At 50.4% G+C, this 18,515-nt stretch overlaps 2 protein-coding genes across 3 annotated transcripts; both read right to left on the bottom strand.

Annotated features, from left to right (window-relative positions):
• Window positions 1-1,531: 1,531 nt before the first annotated feature.
• LOC111069629 (cadherin-23) lies at window positions 1,532-13,526 on the bottom strand. 2 transcript variants are annotated; one of them, XM_041592996.1, is made up of 9 exons: window positions 13,315-13,526; window positions 11,827-12,165; window positions 6,945-7,309; window positions 5,378-6,875; window positions 5,054-5,315; window positions 3,372-4,992; window positions 3,005-3,307; window positions 1,803-2,944; window positions 1,532-1,730 (listed from the first exon to the last, which is right to left on the bottom strand). In XM_041592996.1, exons 2-9 carry the CDS (start codon window positions 11,993-11,995, stop codon window positions 1,604-1,606), a joined length of 5,487 nt encoding a protein of 1,828 aa, XP_041448930.1. In that variant the 5' UTR covers window positions 11,996-12,165; window positions 13,315-13,526; the 3' UTR covers window positions 1,532-1,603. The 2 variants fall into 2 exon arrangements, with proteins under 2 accessions (XP_041448930.1, XP_022215462.2); XM_022359770.2 differs by having other exon boundaries at window positions 13,450-13,526.
• A 585-nt stretch (window positions 13,527-14,111) lies between these two features.
• LOC111069644 (nuclear receptor coactivator 6) lies at window positions 14,112-16,920 on the bottom strand. Its single transcript, XM_022359786.2, has 2 exons — window positions 16,711-16,920; window positions 14,112-16,625 (listed from the first exon to the last, which is right to left on the bottom strand). Exons 1-2 carry the CDS (start codon window positions 16,840-16,842, stop codon window positions 14,187-14,189), a joined length of 2,571 nt encoding a protein of 856 aa, XP_022215478.2. The 5' UTR covers window positions 16,843-16,920; the 3' UTR covers window positions 14,112-14,186.
• Window positions 16,921-18,515: the final 1,595 nt, after the last annotated feature.

Below are 18,515 nucleotides of genomic sequence, written 5' to 3'. Positions count from 1 at the left end.
CGTCCGTCCTACCTCCATTCAGCCATCCATCCATCCATCCATCCCTCCTGTCCTTGCCTTTGGCTAGCATGTTTGCTTTGAACGGTTACATTTACACTTGCCTGTGCATAGTGACGCACTTCCCGAATGAATTTGAAATGAGAATTTGCAATTACTATGTGTACGTAGAAGGGCGCAGGGCGACTTTAATTGGAATCTGGACAGAGCTGGAATCGTTAGCAGATCTGATGAAAGTTTAAAACAAAAAAAAGGGAAGCAGGGCTAAGCCCAAAGAATGTGAAAGGCCAAAGAGATGACGACGCATTACAAAAGTTTTTAATTATTCAGACTTTGGGGTTTTCCTCAATTAATTGCTGGACTGCACTGAAGACTATTTGCGGATTTTAGTGGGAAGTGGCGGCAGTACTTCCTAGAGGAAGTACTTTACAGCTTGCTAGAATTTCTGGACAATTTATTTACTCCAACAAAAATCGTTTGATAGCATCCATAAATACTTAAGAAAAATATGCAATTATTATACAAAAGAAAAGTTGAAATCCCAGAATAAACCCAATAAAGTATGCAACTATTTTTGCCAATATAAACTGAAACCTTAGCCGTCTAAAAGAGACAGCAATTAAGCTTCCCATATTGAAGGGTTTGGGTTTGGGTGTGGCCAGCAGCAGCCTGATTGCTTTCAGTGGGTAAAACAATTCATTTGCATATCACTTCACAGCTACAAATGAGTACGCGTATATGTTTCCAGACCCAACCCAGGTGCATGAAGCCAAAGCCCAACGCCAACGCATCGAAAATACCTTTGGAAAATGACAACTAAATGCTCGCCGTTTGGCTTTCACATTTGGTTCGTGTGTACTCGCAGTTAATAGAATTTATTTGCACACATGCTCACATTCGACAAACTACTTAGTCTCGTAAATATATATTTACTTAATAGCAGAAACATATGCATTCTGTTTGAAAATGGGCCAGCACGCACATGGACTGACTCCGACTCCGACTCCGACTACGGCACTGACTCTGCCTCTGCCTCTGATGATGTTGGAGCCGCGAGGATATGGAACTGTAGCTGAAATTATTTTGCATTTTTGGAGTGATATTTATTTTGCACTTGTTCGACATGTTATGGGCAAATATACGATAAGATAAATAGGTTTTTATATTATAGGTAAATGCATTTCTATTCCTACCAAAATACAAACGAAAAGCCCCTCACATTCGAGGCAAATCGGAGCTCGAATCAAAATTCGTACTCGTATTTCAGCACAAATGACACAAAGAACTGACTCGACTTAGGCTAAGTTTTTTTTTTTGCAGTTGGATATCGAATTATCCCAGCTAGACTTTATACACTGCTTAGGCCTAGACTTAGTCTATATACGATACATGTACGATACATACTAGATCACGCGCATGGTATGCTTAAGCTTATTATGGACTGTTTTGGCATGCCCCACCCCACCCCCCCCAAACTACCAATCAAACTCCCCATTCGCAGATCTGCGATCTTCGATCTCCGCTGCTGCTGCTGCTGCTGCTGGGTGCCTAAGTCTTGTGTTTGCTAGAAACCTGGACCGGACCTGGTGCAGAAGATAAGCTGCGGCTACAAGGGACCGTAGATTGGCTCCGAGTAGAGAACGGCGGGCATCGAGTAGCTGTATGAGGTGGGTGTGTGCTCCGTGGGCGAACGCAGACTCGCCTGCAGACTGCGCTTGCTGTGTCGCTTGAATCTGTGTGGGAGGTGAGATAGAAAGCGTCAGCATCAGCATCATAATTCCTTCTAGAGCAGATTCAGTACTTACTTCCTCTTCAGGCAGCAGGCGGTGCACAGGGAAATCAGAGCAGCCAGACCTATGAGGGTGGCCAAAAAGACCAGCCAGGCCCCTGCCGAAGTCAACATGCCGGCGAACAGAGCCGCCGCATGCACCCTTCTCACCGAGCAGGACTCCACTTCACTGACCCCGAATGCAGCGTAGATGTCGATGAGCTCCTGGCGCAGCTGCTGCGAGTTCATCAGCTTCTGCATCTCGCTGAGCGACAGGGCAGCGCCGTTCTTGAACATCTGGAAGCAGGAGCTGGTGGCGGTGAAGTCCAGACTCATGTCGGGACGCGTGAAGACCTGAGTGTCGAGCACATGCAGCTCCAGGCCCAGCGGCTTGAGCTTCTTCTGCAACTGCTCCTGGAAGGGGCGAATGTTGTGCTGAATGTCGTTGGGCGGGCGGGCAAAGACGAACTTCAGCAGCGACTTGTCGCGTATGACGAACACCTTCAGGTGGCTGTGTGCCTGCCGCCTGGCCTTGGCCGAGTTATTGGCAGCCACCCGCATGAGGAAGTACCCATCCACGTAGTCCAAGAAGGAGCCGCCGGTGCGCAGCTCGCCAGTGCGATTGTTCAGGGTGAACAGATTCTGGAGATTGCCCACGGCCAGCTGGCGACTCCGCTTATAGAACTGTGGCACAAAGGTGACATTCTCGATGCTCAGGGAAATGGGCGGCGCCTCGGCATCGGCGTCGCTGGCACGCAGTGTGGTGACCACCGTATCGATGGGCACGTTGATGCGAATGCCCACTGTGGGATCGGGCTGCTCGAACTGCGGCAGATTGTCGTCTATGTCGAGCACCTTGATGGCTATGCGTAGGTGCGAGGCATCCTGGCGATCATACGGATCGCCGATGAACCTGTAGCCGGGCTCACCCAACTTCAGGCATTTGACGGTCAGCGTGAAGGACTCGACCAGCTCCCGATCGATGGGTTTGCTGGTCTTGAGGATAGCCACGCTGTCGTTGGTTCGCTCGATGCTGAAAATCTGCTCGTTGTTGCCCTCAATAATGACATAGTCAATGGCGGCATTCTCGCCCATGTCCTCGTCCACGGCACTGAAGCTACCGACCACTGTGCCAGCCGGTTCTTCCTCACTCACGGACATGGCCAAGGGTCCTTCGTCCTGCAGGGAAATCTTTCTGTCAGACACTTTCATTGGTTTCTCCCTCACAGTTTTACTTACGGTCTCCCTGGCAAATCGGGGCTCGTGATCGTCCACGTCTAGCACGGCGATCTGCAGGATGCGCGTCACCGACTGCTTTGGCTGTCCGTTGTCGCTGACCTCTAGGATTATTTTGTACATATTCTTGGTCTCGCGATCCAGCGATTGTCTTGTCGTGATCAGTCCCGTGTGGGCATCAATGGCAAAGGCCTCGGCATCCGCTGTGTCCGGCAGAATGCGATAGGTGATGCTGCCCGAGGGCGTGCTCTCATCGTCCGGATCATTGGCAATCACTTGGAATACGGGCGCTCCAATAACAGCATTCTGAAAGGCATTAATTATGTGCTGCATGAATGTGTCAGGATACCCTACACTAATGGCGTCTTACCTCAGTGACATTTGCCATTTGCCCCACTCGAGGCGCCACAAAGTACGGCACTCCATCGTTGGCGCTCACATCGCCGATGAATATGCGCACATCCACATCGGTGGAGAGGGTTGGCTGCTTGGGCAGCTGGCCGCCATTGTCCTGGGCACGCACGATCAGGATGTAGGGCTCCGCACGACCCTTGCCCGTGAGGTTGCGGCGGGTGGAGAGCAGACCCGTCTGTGGATTGATCTTGAAGAGGCCGTTCGCTTCGCCCTCGTTGACCAGCTCATAGCGAACTTCGCCGCCCAGGCCCTCATCCGCATCCAGAGCCTCCAGCTGCAGCACGAACGAGTCGATCTGAGCATTCTCCGGAATGACTGTGCTGTACTTTCGCTGGGTGAACACTGGGGCGTTGTCATTCACGTCCAGGACATCGATCAGCAGGTCCACGACACTCTGCTTGGCATCTGTGGGCTTGCCCGGCGAGTCCTCGGCCTTCACCTGCAGCCGAATGTGCGGAGTCCGCTCGCGATCGATGGTCTGATCGCGGGCCACAACCACCTCACCGGTGACGTTGTTGATCTCGAAGAGCATCGCGTGCTCGCCCTGCAGCGAGTAGACAATCTTGTGGTAGCCCAGCCGCTCGTCCCTGGCATTCAGCACGGCATCCTTGTCCAGCGCCCGCACACGCACCACCCGCTCCGGGTGCATTCGGTTCTCGATGATCGTGGCCCGGTAGGAGCTCTGCTCGAACCGCGGACTGTTGTCGTTCACGTTCTCCACGGTGATGTTCAGCCGACTGACGGTGCTGCGCTGCCGGTCCGCACTGCTGGCCCGCACCTGCAGCTCGAACTCCGGCCCGTTGCCCGCCTCCGCCAGGGCCTCGTAGTCGAGACGCTTCTTCAGTATGACCTCGCCGGTGCGCTCCGATATCTGGAAGTAGTCCAGCTGCTTGGGTTCGATCAGCTCAAAGCTGGTGATGGGCTGCCGCGTCACGGGGTCCTCTGCCTGCAGAATGAACAGGGCACTGTCGATGGGCATCTCCTCCTTGATCTTGATGTCTATCACGGGCCGGGAGCTGCTCCAGCCGGGGTTCTTGAACACTGGATTGGTGTCCTGGAAGGACTGCACATAGACAGTCACCTCGGTGCTGTCCACCTGCCCCTCGGGATCCACCTCTGCATTCAGATCTCGCACCTGCACGCTGAAGATGATGATGGCAGCCACATCGTGCCGCAGCGAACTGTTCACAAATATCTCGCCGCTCTGGCTGTCGACGCGGAAGGCCTCCTGCACGCGGTAGCTGCTGCGATTGGTGATGCTGACACCCGCCTTGGTGGTGGCCTTCACCGCACCCAGCAGGCTGTACTCCAGGCGCGAATTGAGGTCCTTGTCAATGGCCTTCACCCGCAGCACGCTCTCCCCGATGGCCGTTCTCTCGGACACGTAGGCGGCGTAGCTGGCCTGCTCGAACTTGGGCCGCTCATCGTTGATATCCTTCACGTTCACATACACCGTGCTGGTGGCCGTTTCCGGTATGGGTGTGCCCGAGTCCACGGCATTCACGATGATCTCAAAGCTGTTCATATTCGAATCGCGATCGATGTGCGCCTGCGTGGAGACTGTAACAACACCGGATCTACGAAGAAAGAGACATTCATGACATGAAAACTCAAGCGGTGGGGAACCTGCGCACTTACTCCTCATCAATCTCAAAGTTATCGTTGGCACCCACTATCCTATAGCGCAGCAGACTGTCCAGGCCATCGGGATCGTGGGCAGAGACCGAAGTCACATTGTAGCCGGGTGCGGCATTCTCCGGAATGGAAACGCGATAGCTGGGCGGTCCTATGATGGGCAGATTCTCCACATTTTGAAAGTGTCCCCTGAAAATGGGACGCTGGTTGCCGGAGATGCCCACGCGCACCAGGACACGGGTGGTGTTCGACAGCGGCGGAACACCTAAAGAGACAACATTAATCTCTCCAATTGCGAGGGGGGAGTAAACTATGCCCAAAGCTTACCAAAATCTGTTGCAGAGACCATCAGCTCGTACTCGCCACGCTCCGTGTCCATGGATCGGGCTGCCTTCTGGATGATTATCTCGCCCGTATCCGGCTCGATGCGGAACACATTGCCCGCAATGCTGTTCTCCGAGACAATGCCATAGGTGACCCGTCCATTGCCCTGGCTGGGGCCATCTGAATCGTGGGCACGCACAAAGAACTGAGGCTCGAAGATGGCCGCTCCCTCGCGGATGGTGCGACTGTACTCCTTGCTCTCGAAGCTCGGATGGTTGTCGTTGACATCGGTGACGCCGACAAAGAGATTGGCATTCGACTCCCGACCACCGCCATCGATGGCCACAACGGTCAGGCTGTAGCTGCTCTGTTTCTCGTAGTCCAACTGCCGCTGCAGATAGAGGCCGCCCGTCTCTGGGTCCACGTTGAAGTTGTCCGCCCCAAAGCCCTTGAGCACATACCGCACGTGTCCGAATTGCCCGGAATCTGAATCCGTTGCCCTTACATGACCGATGAGGGAATCGGTGGACAGGTTTTCGGCTGCAGTGAAACGATATGTGGGCTGGGCGAATACAGGCGCGTTGTCATTGGCATCCAGCAGTTGAATCTCCACACGAGCCTTGGCCTTCTCCACGCCCTTCACCAGGGCCAACAAATCGAATTCGAATTTACGTTGCGCAGGATCTGGGACATCGTAATCCAAGCGACTGGCATCCAGGACTTTGACCACGACTGGGGTACGACCCTGCGCCTCGGTGGGTGAGATGGCAAAGACGCCCTCAGAATTGGCGACATCCCGCAGGGCGAGCTGGTAGCGACTGTTCTCGCCCATGTCCCGGTCATCGACGAATATCGAGAGACCCGGCAGCGGCATTCCGTTGGCCAGATTCTCGGCAATCGAGACATTGAAGTGGGGGGCACTGAACGTGGGCTGGTGATCGTCGACGTCCGTTACGACGATAGTGACGCGCGTTATCGAGTGCTCGGCGGGAATGGCTCCGTCAATCAGTTCGGTGGCACGAATGGAGAACACGTAGACGCCGCCGTTCTGCAGAATCTCCGCATTCTCGCGGTCCAGCGGCTCTGCGGTGGTCTGCAGCACAGCGCTGCCCTCCCTGGCATCACCGAAGGGCACCAACTCAAAGTGTCCGAATGGTTCATCCTCCAGCGAAAGGAATATCTCCCTGGGTATGCCCACATCCCCATCTATGGCCTTCACGGTCAGAATGCTGACGCCCGCTGGTGTATTCTCCGGCACAGTGGCCGAGTAGGGGGCGTTGGTGAAGACGGGCGGCTGATCCTGAATGTCGATCACATTGATGGAAATGGTGGCCAGCGAGGAGAGCCGATTCTCGTGCGCACTGTCCGAGGCCGAGATGGTCATGATGTACGATGGACGACTCTCAAAGTCCAGCGGCTGCTTCAGCGCCACTCGAGCGGTGTAGTTCCCATCGGAGATTTTCACAGCACGCACCGCAAAGATGTCGCAGATGTCGTTCTCCTGCAAAAGGGTAAACACAAATAGCGAATTATGCCAATGGAAATTCGCTTATGCTCAATGCACACTCACCTCGACGCAGTTCAGCTGCACCTCAGCATTGATGCCCTCATCCCGATCCACCACAATGATGGCGGGCTCCACGCTCAGTTCGGCGCCCACTGGCAGGGACTCGCTGACGCTGGCCGTGTAGGGTCTGCCGTAGAACGTGGGCTGATTGTCGTTGTAGTCCCGCACGGGTATCTCGCGACGCTGCGACACCGTGTTGGGCTCTGTGCCGTAGACGCCCTCGTCGGTGATGCTGATGATCACCTCGACGGTGTCTTGCGACTCCCGATCCAGTTCCTGCCGCAGCCGCACCACGCCCGTCTCTCGGTCCACCGAAAACACTGGCCCACTTATGCTGTATTTGAGCCGTCCTCCCTCCGGATCGGTGCCTGTGTCAACGAGAGAGAGAAAAAGTGCAACAAAATTAGTTGGAGACTATGTAAAGCGGTTTGTCGGTTTGTCGGTCTGCTGGTCGCACTGCTTGACACGCTCACTGCTTTAATTACGAGTTATCCGAGCTAACGTCATAGGCTGTCACTTCGTGGAAGTCGTTCAGCGGTGCCACCTCCCGGGGGGGGTGTGTTTATGTAAAAGCGTGTGAAAAATGCTAATTTAGTTCCCACAACCTCCTTCGCGTTGTGTGTTTCTAATCGAATGCGTTTGTACGTTCGCCCTGTGCCGGTAAAACGGGGCCAACTAGCTAGTTGGGAGTCGCGCCAGTCGGCTAGCTATCGTGGCTGTGTCTACCACTAAGTGGATTGTGTCATTCCCCCAGCAATTTCTCTTTCTCTTTGCTCCAGTCTAATAGCAGGAAACATAAGTATATCCAAAAAAATAAAAGAAATAAACCAGAGCCAGATACCCGCCTGAGGGCACCACGAAATTACTTTAGAAATTCTTTCAGAGCAATGACGGAGGGAAGGGAAAGAAGAAAATAACTGAAGAGAAAACAAATGAACCCGAGAAGAGCTTACCAAAGGAAAACAGAGACCAATAAGCGGTCGGGAAAACTGCTTTTGGCACTGACTCGGCCTGCCTGCCTGCCTGCCTGCAGCCAGACAGATTTTTTTTTTCAAGTTTGCTCCAACCATTTAGGGTACTTCGGGTGGGGAGGGGATCTAAGAGTTGTTGGATAGTATATGGGAGCGGGTCTGGTGTGGACCGACAATTGCAGCGCACGACCAGAAGAGACACGACTCAAAAGCGGGAAGCAAACAAACAACCAGCCGAGCCGAGTCGAGCCGAGACAACCCAACCGCTCCTCCAGCTCTGCACTACACCCAAAGCATACCGATTGCGGTCGCCAACCTGGTAACGCGCTGCATTCCCGTTTCCCCTTTCCCCTCTCCCAACAAGGTATCCCGCCCCACCACACACCATTCCCCAACCCTTGCATTGGGCGCGTGAGTGACCGTTTCAACTTTTCAATGTACATAATCATACTTATGTATATTTCGGGTTTACACATATTAATGCCCTGCACTAGCAGCAGGTTGGAGCATATTGACTTAAAGGAAATTAATACGACAACATTAGAGCGCAGATATCTGGGAAAGGGGAAGACATATGACACTTCAAGGCCACCCCCACAGTGGCACTTATTGTGCGCCTTCACTTTATTCTCAATGCTTATTCGGCGCAACAAAAATTACTTGTGAAGATCTCAAATAAGATAGCAGTCCCCAGAGTAATGTGTGTGAGTGATAGTTGCGCACGCTCGCCGTTGATTTGTTTACAAGGGAATGGGAAAGAGAGAGAATGCAGATAAGCTAGGAATAACGGGAGCTGCTGCAGGCAGCATAACCACGAAGCTATGTAAATCTGCTCTTCTCTATCTACTCTACTGCAATCTCTTGGGCTAATCTGTTTTTAATGTAATTGCAATACAATTTCTTATATGAAAATTCAAATTTAATTGCCATTATTTTTACTTTCAGTTTCGCTTCAACGAGAGCAGATCGCTCCTCTATTTATTTATTTATGGAAATATAGATTTTCCCATGTGCAGGGTATTTATGGTATTATATGCCTTTGTCTCTGCCAACCCGTTCTCACTTGTTTTCTCTTCTCTTTGGGCATTCTCGTGCTCGTGTACTCGCATAGTACACATGAGTTAACAAAGTTTTGGTAAGAGTTTTGGTTTCGGGGGGAAAAGTGGAAAAGCTGAATGAACAGTATAATTGCGGGTACGTGCGAGATAATGTGGGGAAAAGCTTTTCTTCTTTTCACTTGGTCCATCCCAGATATCCGATCGTTGCTCAACGGGGTGGGAGATATGTCCATAATTGTTGTTGTGGTAGTTGTTGTTGCTGTTGCTGTTGATGCGGCAGAAATGATTTGTGATTTCATGCTTCACGAAGCGTATTTGTTAATATTTGGCTATTTATTACACACTGAATAGGTTGTTTTTCTTTTGGATAAACCGAGAGAAACGCCTGATACACCCACCCACCCGCTCGCCCGCTCGCCCGCCATTTACCAACATTCGGACAATTATTCGCTTTGCTTAGGCCACTTCATTCATTCCCAAAATGTGTAATTAAGTAGCCACTTCAACCGAAACTCCAGACTAAACTGAAAGGAGTGTTTCAGATTAATTGAAGAAGAGGAAACAGCTTTGCGGTATCCAACTGAATTGCTGAATCAATCCGAATGCTAATGAATTATGCCATAAGCCAGATGCAAACATTTGTCGCTTCGCAGGGCAAAACAATTGCATAACTCCATCAATTGTGGTGGTACGAGTATTCAATATTTAATTTCCCATCTGTAGTTATGAACCAGATGCGGCTGGTCAGTTGCTTCCTGGCCCACAGTTTAGGCAAAGCAATTTACTGTTTTGGCTTTGGCCTGGGCAGTTTTTCAAATTGGGTTTGCAAGTGTTTGTTTGGCTATGGCCTGGCACTTTTGATTTCAAACGCAGCAAACGTGTTTTGTATCTCACGGATGCTGCTTGCAAAACGAACCTGCTGAGAGGCCGCTCACCCAGTCGCATTCGCATTCGCCGCAGCAGTCTCAGTTACAGTTACAGCAACAATCCGGCCAGGCCAAGGCGATTTGGCACACGCTCAGCAGCCAGCCAGCCAGCCAGCCAGCCAGTCAGCCAGCCCCCAAACAACCAGTTAAGACAATGCTACATCTGATTATGAAGTTGGCGCGCCTGATGAAGTTGCAGTGGCATCAAATTGCAGGCCTCTCCATGTCTGCTATGAATCGCATCTGTAACTGGGGGGACTGGACTGGGCCTCTGTGTTAGGGTGTCAACTGGTGGAGCAGGTGGAGCATGTGCAGCAGCAGAGCAAACAAGATCTGCTCAGTGGGTTGCTGGGTTGTTGAATAATCATTTTTCGAGGGAGTGACGCCTAACCGGCCTCCTCTATGCTGATTGCTATTTGATTGCCATCTCGACTCTCGATTGATTGGCACTCTCAATCGGAGTAAAAGTGTGCACTGAAGTGGCATTCTAAAGCTAAAGCGGAGACTATCTAATGACGGTCAGCCATTACAGCAATCATCATTAGCGTATCGGATCTCTGGCTGTGTCTGTGTTGCTACGCACAAACGTGTTCAAATGCATTTCCGCATGTCCACCTATCAGATGCATATATGTACATATATGTATGTACATTTCTACCTATGTATCTCTGTTTGTTTTTGTTTGTTAATTGACTATCAAACTGCATTCTTGGGCGATTGCCAAAAGCAAGAAACAGCGAAACAACTGCCAAGTGCTCGTACTCGTACTCGTACTCGTAGTATCTGTGTGGTTTATCGCACATTCTGCCAGATCTCTGGCAATTGCATATTTTTACTGCACTCACATTGTGTAATCGCCAATACACATACATGTGTAGATATACATACATATATGTACATATATGCTCATATCTGAGGTCGATATGCTGCTGTAAACGTGCTGCTACCATAATAATAATCCAATACCCCGCACAAGGTTGCCTCGAAGTAGGTGGCGTTGTGGCCAGAGCCAACCCAAAAAAAAAAACACACACACAAAAAAGAGCCAAGAAATGAAAGTCAGCACGGGTAATTTGAGGTATGTCCAAAAGCCAAATTACAAAATTATTATACACTCAAAGAGCCAGCAGAGAGGGGGAGTATGTGCTCGAATCGAAATGGAGATACCCTCTAAACTGATTCTTGCTAGAAAACTGAGCATATTTCTGGTATTACAAGAGCAAGGAACATCTTTTTTTTAAATTTAATTGGAAGATGTTATAATATTAATAAAAATAAAAAAAACAGGCGAAAGCTGCTTTGAAGACACAGATAAAGCCCTACACAAAATCTGTTTTGTTAAAGCAGAATTTATTTAATTAGCCCTCTGACAATATTCAATTAAAACTGAGCAAATATTGGATATTAATTCGTTGGATGACTCAATCTTCCAGAGCATAGCATTGTTAAGCTATGATTGAAACTTTTCTTCCCAGAGATTACATTCTTTAGCTCCCCAGATAATACTTAATCAAATGCGCCAGGGCCTTTCTACCAGCTCGTTGGGCCAGTGGGGGGGCTCTCTTTATTTTCAATAACAACAAACTGCCTGCTGCCTGCCTGGCTGCCTGGCTGCCAGTGAAAGGCATCACCTCCGCAAACTGCGTGGGAACTGGGCTGTTGCTGAACATTGTCTCAATGCTGCAATGAAAGCCATGTAGCAATTTCGTATAAAATTATGAAACGTAATGTAAACGTGCCTCCCCTGGCTGGCTCAACGTACTACACTCTGCTACACATGTTAATAAAATGTCGACTATGCCAGTGCCCCAGATCTGGCACAAAGCCCGGGAAGAAATTCTAGATAAATGGGACATGCAATCAAAGTTGCCATGGAACGTGTCTTATCGTGTAGCAGCCACAATTTGGTTGTGGCAGTGGTGGCACTTACCTTTCAGCTGGTAGATGGGACTCCCGACTGGCGTGTTCTCCGACAGGCTGAAGCGGGACATGTCTCCTGTTCCGGGCACAAATTGCGGCGGATGATTCAGCAACTGAGCCATGGTGGTGGAGCTCAGCAGCAGCAGTAGTAGTAGCAGGGGCAGCCCCAGCGGCAACATGTTGCCGTTGCTAATTTCACTGCCGTTAGGTATATTGTATCCGTTAGCTTGCCGAGATTTCGTGGCTATTTACTCTAGTATTTAGCACATAGATTTGATAGAATGACACAGTTTTTTCGATTTTACACCGCTCGTAGCTGGTTCTTGGGGCCTGTGGCTCGTACTGCGGACTGACACAAAATGCAAAAGCAAACTTCTTGTCATTCATTTGAGCCGAAACAATAACTTTTTCAATGTTAGCTGCTGCTGCAACACCACACCCGCCCCCCAGTTGGCCTTGTCGGCACAGTATAGGGTACAGTGTTAATGGAGTGGCAGCAGCAGACAGAGAAAGATCTCGCTGGAATCTGGCTGAGTCCGCTGTTTCAGTTTTGCTAATCGCAGCCTTGCCGTTTGAACTTTGCCAGCGGCACAGTGGCTACAGCACATTTGCTTTGATGGTCAACAAAAAATATAAGCAAGACCATTTTCTAGTCCAGAAGCTGAACAAGAGAGCTGAGAGCAGCTGCGGGAGCGGACAGATTTCACTTTATGCACATGTGAAAAGTAGCACATGATGATGAGGCGGCTGCTGCGCTGCTGCTCTGCTGATTCTGTTGATGCTGCTGGCTGGGAGTTCCGATCATTGGGCACTTCTTGGCGATTGGCAAACAAACACCGCGATGATGATGGCTTTCTTCGCTGGCACACACACCAGCAGCTCATCACGGACAAAAACACACAACGAACAGGCGAAGGAAAGCAGAGGGACAGACGGGCGGCAAAGCATGCCAATGAAGAAAAGAAGGCTAGCTACGGGTGTCGAATATTTTGATACCCTTGCAGATCCATTGAGGATTTCGATTTCGGACAGGCAAACAAGGCTGTAACGACTGTTCCATCTGCAGGGCTATATCAAGCAGAATTAACACACACACACAGAGGCATGACTGGTTGCTATAATCGGCAGACTCTGCGCCAAAGTCCAGGTAGTGGGTATAGAATACACTCGCACTCGCGTATATCTACGAGTTCTTGTTTTGGGCAAAAAAGAACAACAAAGAGAGGGAGAAACACCAAGAGACCGAGAGAGAGCGAGATAGTGAGATGGAGTGAGGTGGAGTGAAAAAATGCCTGTCTCAGGAAGCAGATCTTTTCGCTGCAAAAATTGCAAATGTAAAATCCTCAAAACTGTAGTTCTGACTGAAAAGACTGGAGTGCAATTAGCCTGGCCGAAACAACTAATTAAACACTAATGCCCATTTGAGTCCCAGCTATTTCACATTATATTTTGGCTTCGTTTCGCTTTTGGCCAGCAACGCACGCAAAAAAACACACACTCTTCAAAACGGCGAATGGATGACGCTAGGGTCCGAAACTTGATCTTGGCCGGGCCAGGCCAGGCCACTCGCGACTTCGTGTCGTTGTTGTTGTTGGTTTTCCTTGTATTTTGTATCTGGTGGTGTCTCACTCACGGTCTCTCACTCGCGGAACGGAACGGAACTCGAATTCGAATACGAAGCGCGGCAACGTCTGGACGGAGCGACGCCTGTTTACCTTCTGTCTGGTAGGTGACTCTTACCTGTTGCTGTGCTGGTGTGGTGCTGCCGCCTCGCCCGTTCTTGGCTCTCAGCTGCTGCCGCATACTGGTTTCTTGTTGTTGCCGGCTCGCTGTGGTTTCTGTCCCATTTCGCGCATGCGCAAAACGATTGGCAATGGAATGCCTAAGCTGGCCTGAAAACTAGCTGTACTTTTGGGCGCACTCAATAAATGTGTAGCATACTTGAAGTCCAGTTTTTTTCCGTTAAGTACTGCTTGCTGGTACTTACGATGGTAAAGCAGTCCAACATCTACGCATTGTTGGTAATTTAAGTGTAAAAATATACGAAAAATACTACCATAACAGAGAGCGAACAAAATTTCTGATGCTTGTTTCATAAAAATAGTAGTTTTTTTTCGTAAATTAATGTAAATTAAAAACTTCCGTTTTGACACGCAAAGTAGTGTTTTTTTTTGGTTTTCCTATTTTTTTTACGGATAATTAAAAACAATTTAGGCATTTCGATTCTTCTGCCCGTTGGAGGTGTCGAATGGAATTGTTTGAATATTATTTCCGCCGTCTAGGGAGCATAAATATATTGATTTAACTTATACACTAACTAAAGATACTAAGACACAGCTAATACAGCTAATATAGTTAATACAGTTAGAGTTATAGGGCATCGTCCACGTGGAATTGTATCAGATCCTCGACGGGAAAGCGGAAGAGCGATGCTGTCTGTGCCTCGGCCGCCAATTGCTCGATATTGGCGCTCTTCTGGTAGCGAAAGTGTTCATCCACAGGGTGATGGTGCGTCTGTGCCCTGTGGTGGCGATGATCGGTCCGGTAGCTGGCCAGAGAAGCTGCCTCTGGCGCCTCGGCGGCCACAATCGGATGCTCAAAGTCGATGAGGGGCAGGTGGTCGCTGCGTGAGATGGAACTGGAGCGATTCACTTGCGGTTGGTTGTGCTGCTGCTGCTGCTGCTGCTGCGTTTGATTGAGAGATATCTGCTGAGACGGCTGATGTTGCTGATGATGATTATGATGTTGCGGCTGAGCGGCTGATGACGGTATTGCAGAGCCGTTGCCTGCCCCTGCCTGACGCGGCTCGATGGGGCTCGGGGGACTGGGTGGCGGCAGATCACTCGAGTTGATCGCGTTCCGATGCAAGTTGTGGTTGTAAAACGGATTCGTGGACGCGCGTATTGTTGCCGTGGGCTTTTGCTTGGGAAAGACGTTCAGATGGAGCATAATGGGACTCGTCTGAGACTCTATCTTCTGAGACTCCAATGTCTGTCCCTGTCCCTGTGCCTGGCTCTGCACTTGACCCAGTGCCTGCACGTGAGCCAAGCCCTGACCTTGCGCATAGCCCTGGCTGTGGCCCTGCCAATGACTCTGTCCCTGATTTTGTGCCTGGCCATAAGCTGGACCATGTCCATAGATGGCCTCATCGGGATGCAAGCTCTTGGGTGGCGGAAATTTGTGTGCCTGTGACTGATAGATAGCCTGCTGCTGGCTGAATCGCGTTGCCTGATCGGGAAAGCTGATCGGCATGTGGCCTGAGTGGGGCGCTTGGGTGGGAAATTTGAATGGCGTCTGGTAGAGGCCGTGTCCGAGATGCTGATAGGCGGCGGCCGTGGTGCCCGTCAGTGCTGCCGGCGAAGGCATCGCGTACTCCTGCTGGAATGGATTGCGCAGCACTGAGGCGGGACGCGAGGGCGGCATCACCGGATATATATCCAGATTCAGCTTGAAGGGAATGCGCTTATGCTGCGGCTGCCCTGTGGCATTCAAAGCGAGCACTGGCTGTGGCAGGTGCTGGTGCTGGTGCTGGTGCTGACCAAAGGGATCGGCCACGTAGTTCTGCTGGCTGCCGTGCTCCAACAGCAAATTGTGGTTGCTCTGGGCCAACTGTTGCTGCTGTTGCTGCTGTTGGTGCTTTTTCTTATTCTTCTTCTTGGACACGTTCTTGTTGGGTGTCAGCTGCTGCTGCATGGCCAGCAGATTGATGTCCTGCGGCGAGCGCGGCTTGTATGGATACAATTGATCGATGGCCACTCGCTGATGTGCCATCACGCCCGGCCCGTACCACTGCATGGGCATGGGCATTGGCATTGGCATGGACATCGGCATGGACATGGACATGGACATGGGCATTGGGCCATGTCCCACTGACATGGGCAACGGAATGCTGAACTGCATCTGCTTCTTGTTCCGCTTGCCACGGAAGAAGTTGCCGATGCCACTGCTCTTGAAATTCTTGAAACTTCCCGCTATGTGGAGGCCCGTGGGCATCATCACCATCGGTGGCAGCTTGCTGGGAGCCAACCCATTGATGTGCAGGTGCTGCAGTATGTCCTGTATGTTGTTCAGCTCCGGCCGAGGACGCTGCTCCCTTTCCGCCTCGCCCTTGGTGAACTGCTCGGGCAGCGGACCGTCGTAGGGAAAGTGAAAGGGTTTCGGCTTCCCGAAGTCCTCCCGCATGGCCAGAGTGCCCGGCGTCTCGGAGTAGTGGCGCCTCAGCAGAGTCGTTGTGGGCGGTGGCGGCGGCGGAGAGCCTGACACCTGAAGCTGGTGCGTGTCCTGGGTGGCCAGGCGCGGCGGACGGGGCATCTGATCGCGCAGCACGCCACGCAGAGGTGTCATGGTGGCTGATCGCTTAGGCAGGCGCTCGTAGACATGCCCATCGTCAACATCATTCCCCGAGGTGGCGTGCGGGGCCCGTCTCGCTTTCGTGCGCCATGTTCCGTAGATGGGCGCTGGGGCGGGCGCGGCGTGGTCGGCACGCTCCAATAAGTAGGCGGTTTCGCCAACAGCTCCCGTGGCATGCATCTGTTGCAGATGCAGCTGCAGCTGCAGCTGCTGCTGCTGTTGCCGCATATACTCTTGCTGCTGCTCGTGCTGCAGTTGCTGTAACTTGGCACGCATCTTCTCGATGTCGCTACTGCTTTGGCTTTGGCTCTGGCTATGGTTCAGGCCCAGGTTCTGGCTCTCCCTGTCGCTGTGTGTTGTCTCTGCTGTGGACTCAATGCCGTTGAGTGGCTGCAGTGCTTGTTGCTGGTGTTGATACAGAGCTGCTGTGGAGGCGACCTTGACTACCATGAGAGACATCTGCAAGCAAACAAAAACAAAACAGAAATCTCGATTGCCCAATCTTATGCGAAAGAAAGGAAAAACTCGACCGATCTGTACGTACAATCGTGTGGACGAATAACAAGCCCATAATCCAGTGTCTGCTGCCAATGCTTGTGGCCAGACGAATGCCAGGACTCGGACCCTGTCGTGTTCTAAACTCGTTGTCTCCTGTTGGGGCTGGCTGCATGGACATCTTTCCGGACTCTGGTGGCTGCTGCTCGAACCGCTCGACTTGCCTATCGCTCTGTGAATGTGGGCACCTGGCGCGACTTCTGCCTCATCGCGGATCGCAACGACGACTGTGTGCAGTTGGGCGCCAGCAGCGCCTAAAAAGTGGCCGCAGATATAGATATACATATCAGCGAGTGGCGACCGCTTAATTAGAAAGTTTAATAAAGTTTGCACCTGCGAAAGCAAAGAAAAATACTTGCACAAGTACACAAATAAATTAATTGCTGAGGCGCATTCGTGCTGTGTTGTGTTGTGTTGCCGGCATGTGGAAAAGAAAGAGATATTAAAAAACGCATTGACCATGAAATACTCAAGATCGCAGCGAACTGACTAGAAATGCAATGCAAGTTGACTGCTAAGCAATCCGAAGCGCTCATTCCCTGACAGATAGGAATCTCATCTCACACGCACATTTTCGTTATCCTGTTGGATTCGTTCGCCTGTTCTTTCTGCTCTAATATTTCGCATGATTGAAACAAACATAGCGACAAAGCCGTAGAGCTTTTTGATACCTCCCTAAGATGTGAAACGAACAAGATCGAGATCTACCGGACATGATGTGCTTCAACTTTGCTAAGTTGTGTATATGTAAGTATTATATACATATGTATTAATATAGAATAAGCCAATGGGTATACACATGTAAATATAGATAATTATTAAATATCATAATTAACCCCGCATTCGGAGAGATGTCCATTCTCGGTACGATGCGCAACAATTTGTACTCGTAAAAGCTAGAGCAACCCAATTTTGTTTCCAGACTCATGTGATATCACACAGCTACATTTAAGCGTGTCTTCTAGTTCGTTGATTTAAAGGTTTCTGGCATAAAAACAATTTGCAAATAGTCTAGCCAGTGTCCTAGCTAGATATGTACCTAGCCAGTGCGAATTGACTATGCCATATGTGGCACCCAAGAAACGTAATAGTTACATGATCTTCGTAGACGAATGGCGTTCAAAGCATTTATATCCTGGCGGACATCGTGGCACTACAGTTTCTGCTGCAAGAGCGCGAAGGAGCGTGAGCCAAAGCCATGTCCAAAGTTAAGGTGGATAAATGCGATCCGAGAGAATAAAACACGCGAGATGCAGCGCCACAGTGAACGCATGGTTTCTGCTGCAAAAAGTGCCTCATATCCAGAAGCATCGTATTAGAGTATCATATTGTTCCGAGAATATGTACGCTGCCACTGAGTATGTCTCCTGCCGGTACTCTACTCTCTCAGGAAAGACATCAGCGCGGTGTGGAAGGTAAAGTTTTGTTGCGGCGCGGCTTTTTATTATCTTTATTGAGATGAGCAGCTGACTATTTACAGAAAAAACATAACTTTTGATTCACTCAGAAAAAAACAAAATGGAAATACTCTAGACTCTAGAGCCAGCCGCTCTCTTGTATGAATACAGCATAGGAAAGCACACGAAGTTTGTTCTTTTGCCGATGCGACAGCCGAGCCGAATCGTCGCGACGACTGTATGTGTGCACATTCATACGTTTTTTACAGCGCTGTCGAAATATACCCTTCACTTTATAAGTGTAAGTTAATTTTGCAAGACGCTTACCACCCCAATATTAAAAAAAAAACTCATATATTATATGTATATATCCCTCCAATGATAATTTCTGTTCAGA

The sequence above is a fragment of the Drosophila obscura genome, unplaced genomic scaffold, assembly GCF_018151105.1.
Source record: "Drosophila obscura isolate BZ-5 IFL unplaced genomic scaffold, ASM1815110v1 contig_1, whole genome shotgun sequence".
Classification (NCBI taxonomy): Eukaryota; Metazoa; Arthropoda; class Insecta; order Diptera; family Drosophilidae; genus Drosophila; species Drosophila obscura.
Note: the sequence above shows the minus strand (reverse complement) of the source record. Positions and strands in the feature narration are given on the sequence as shown.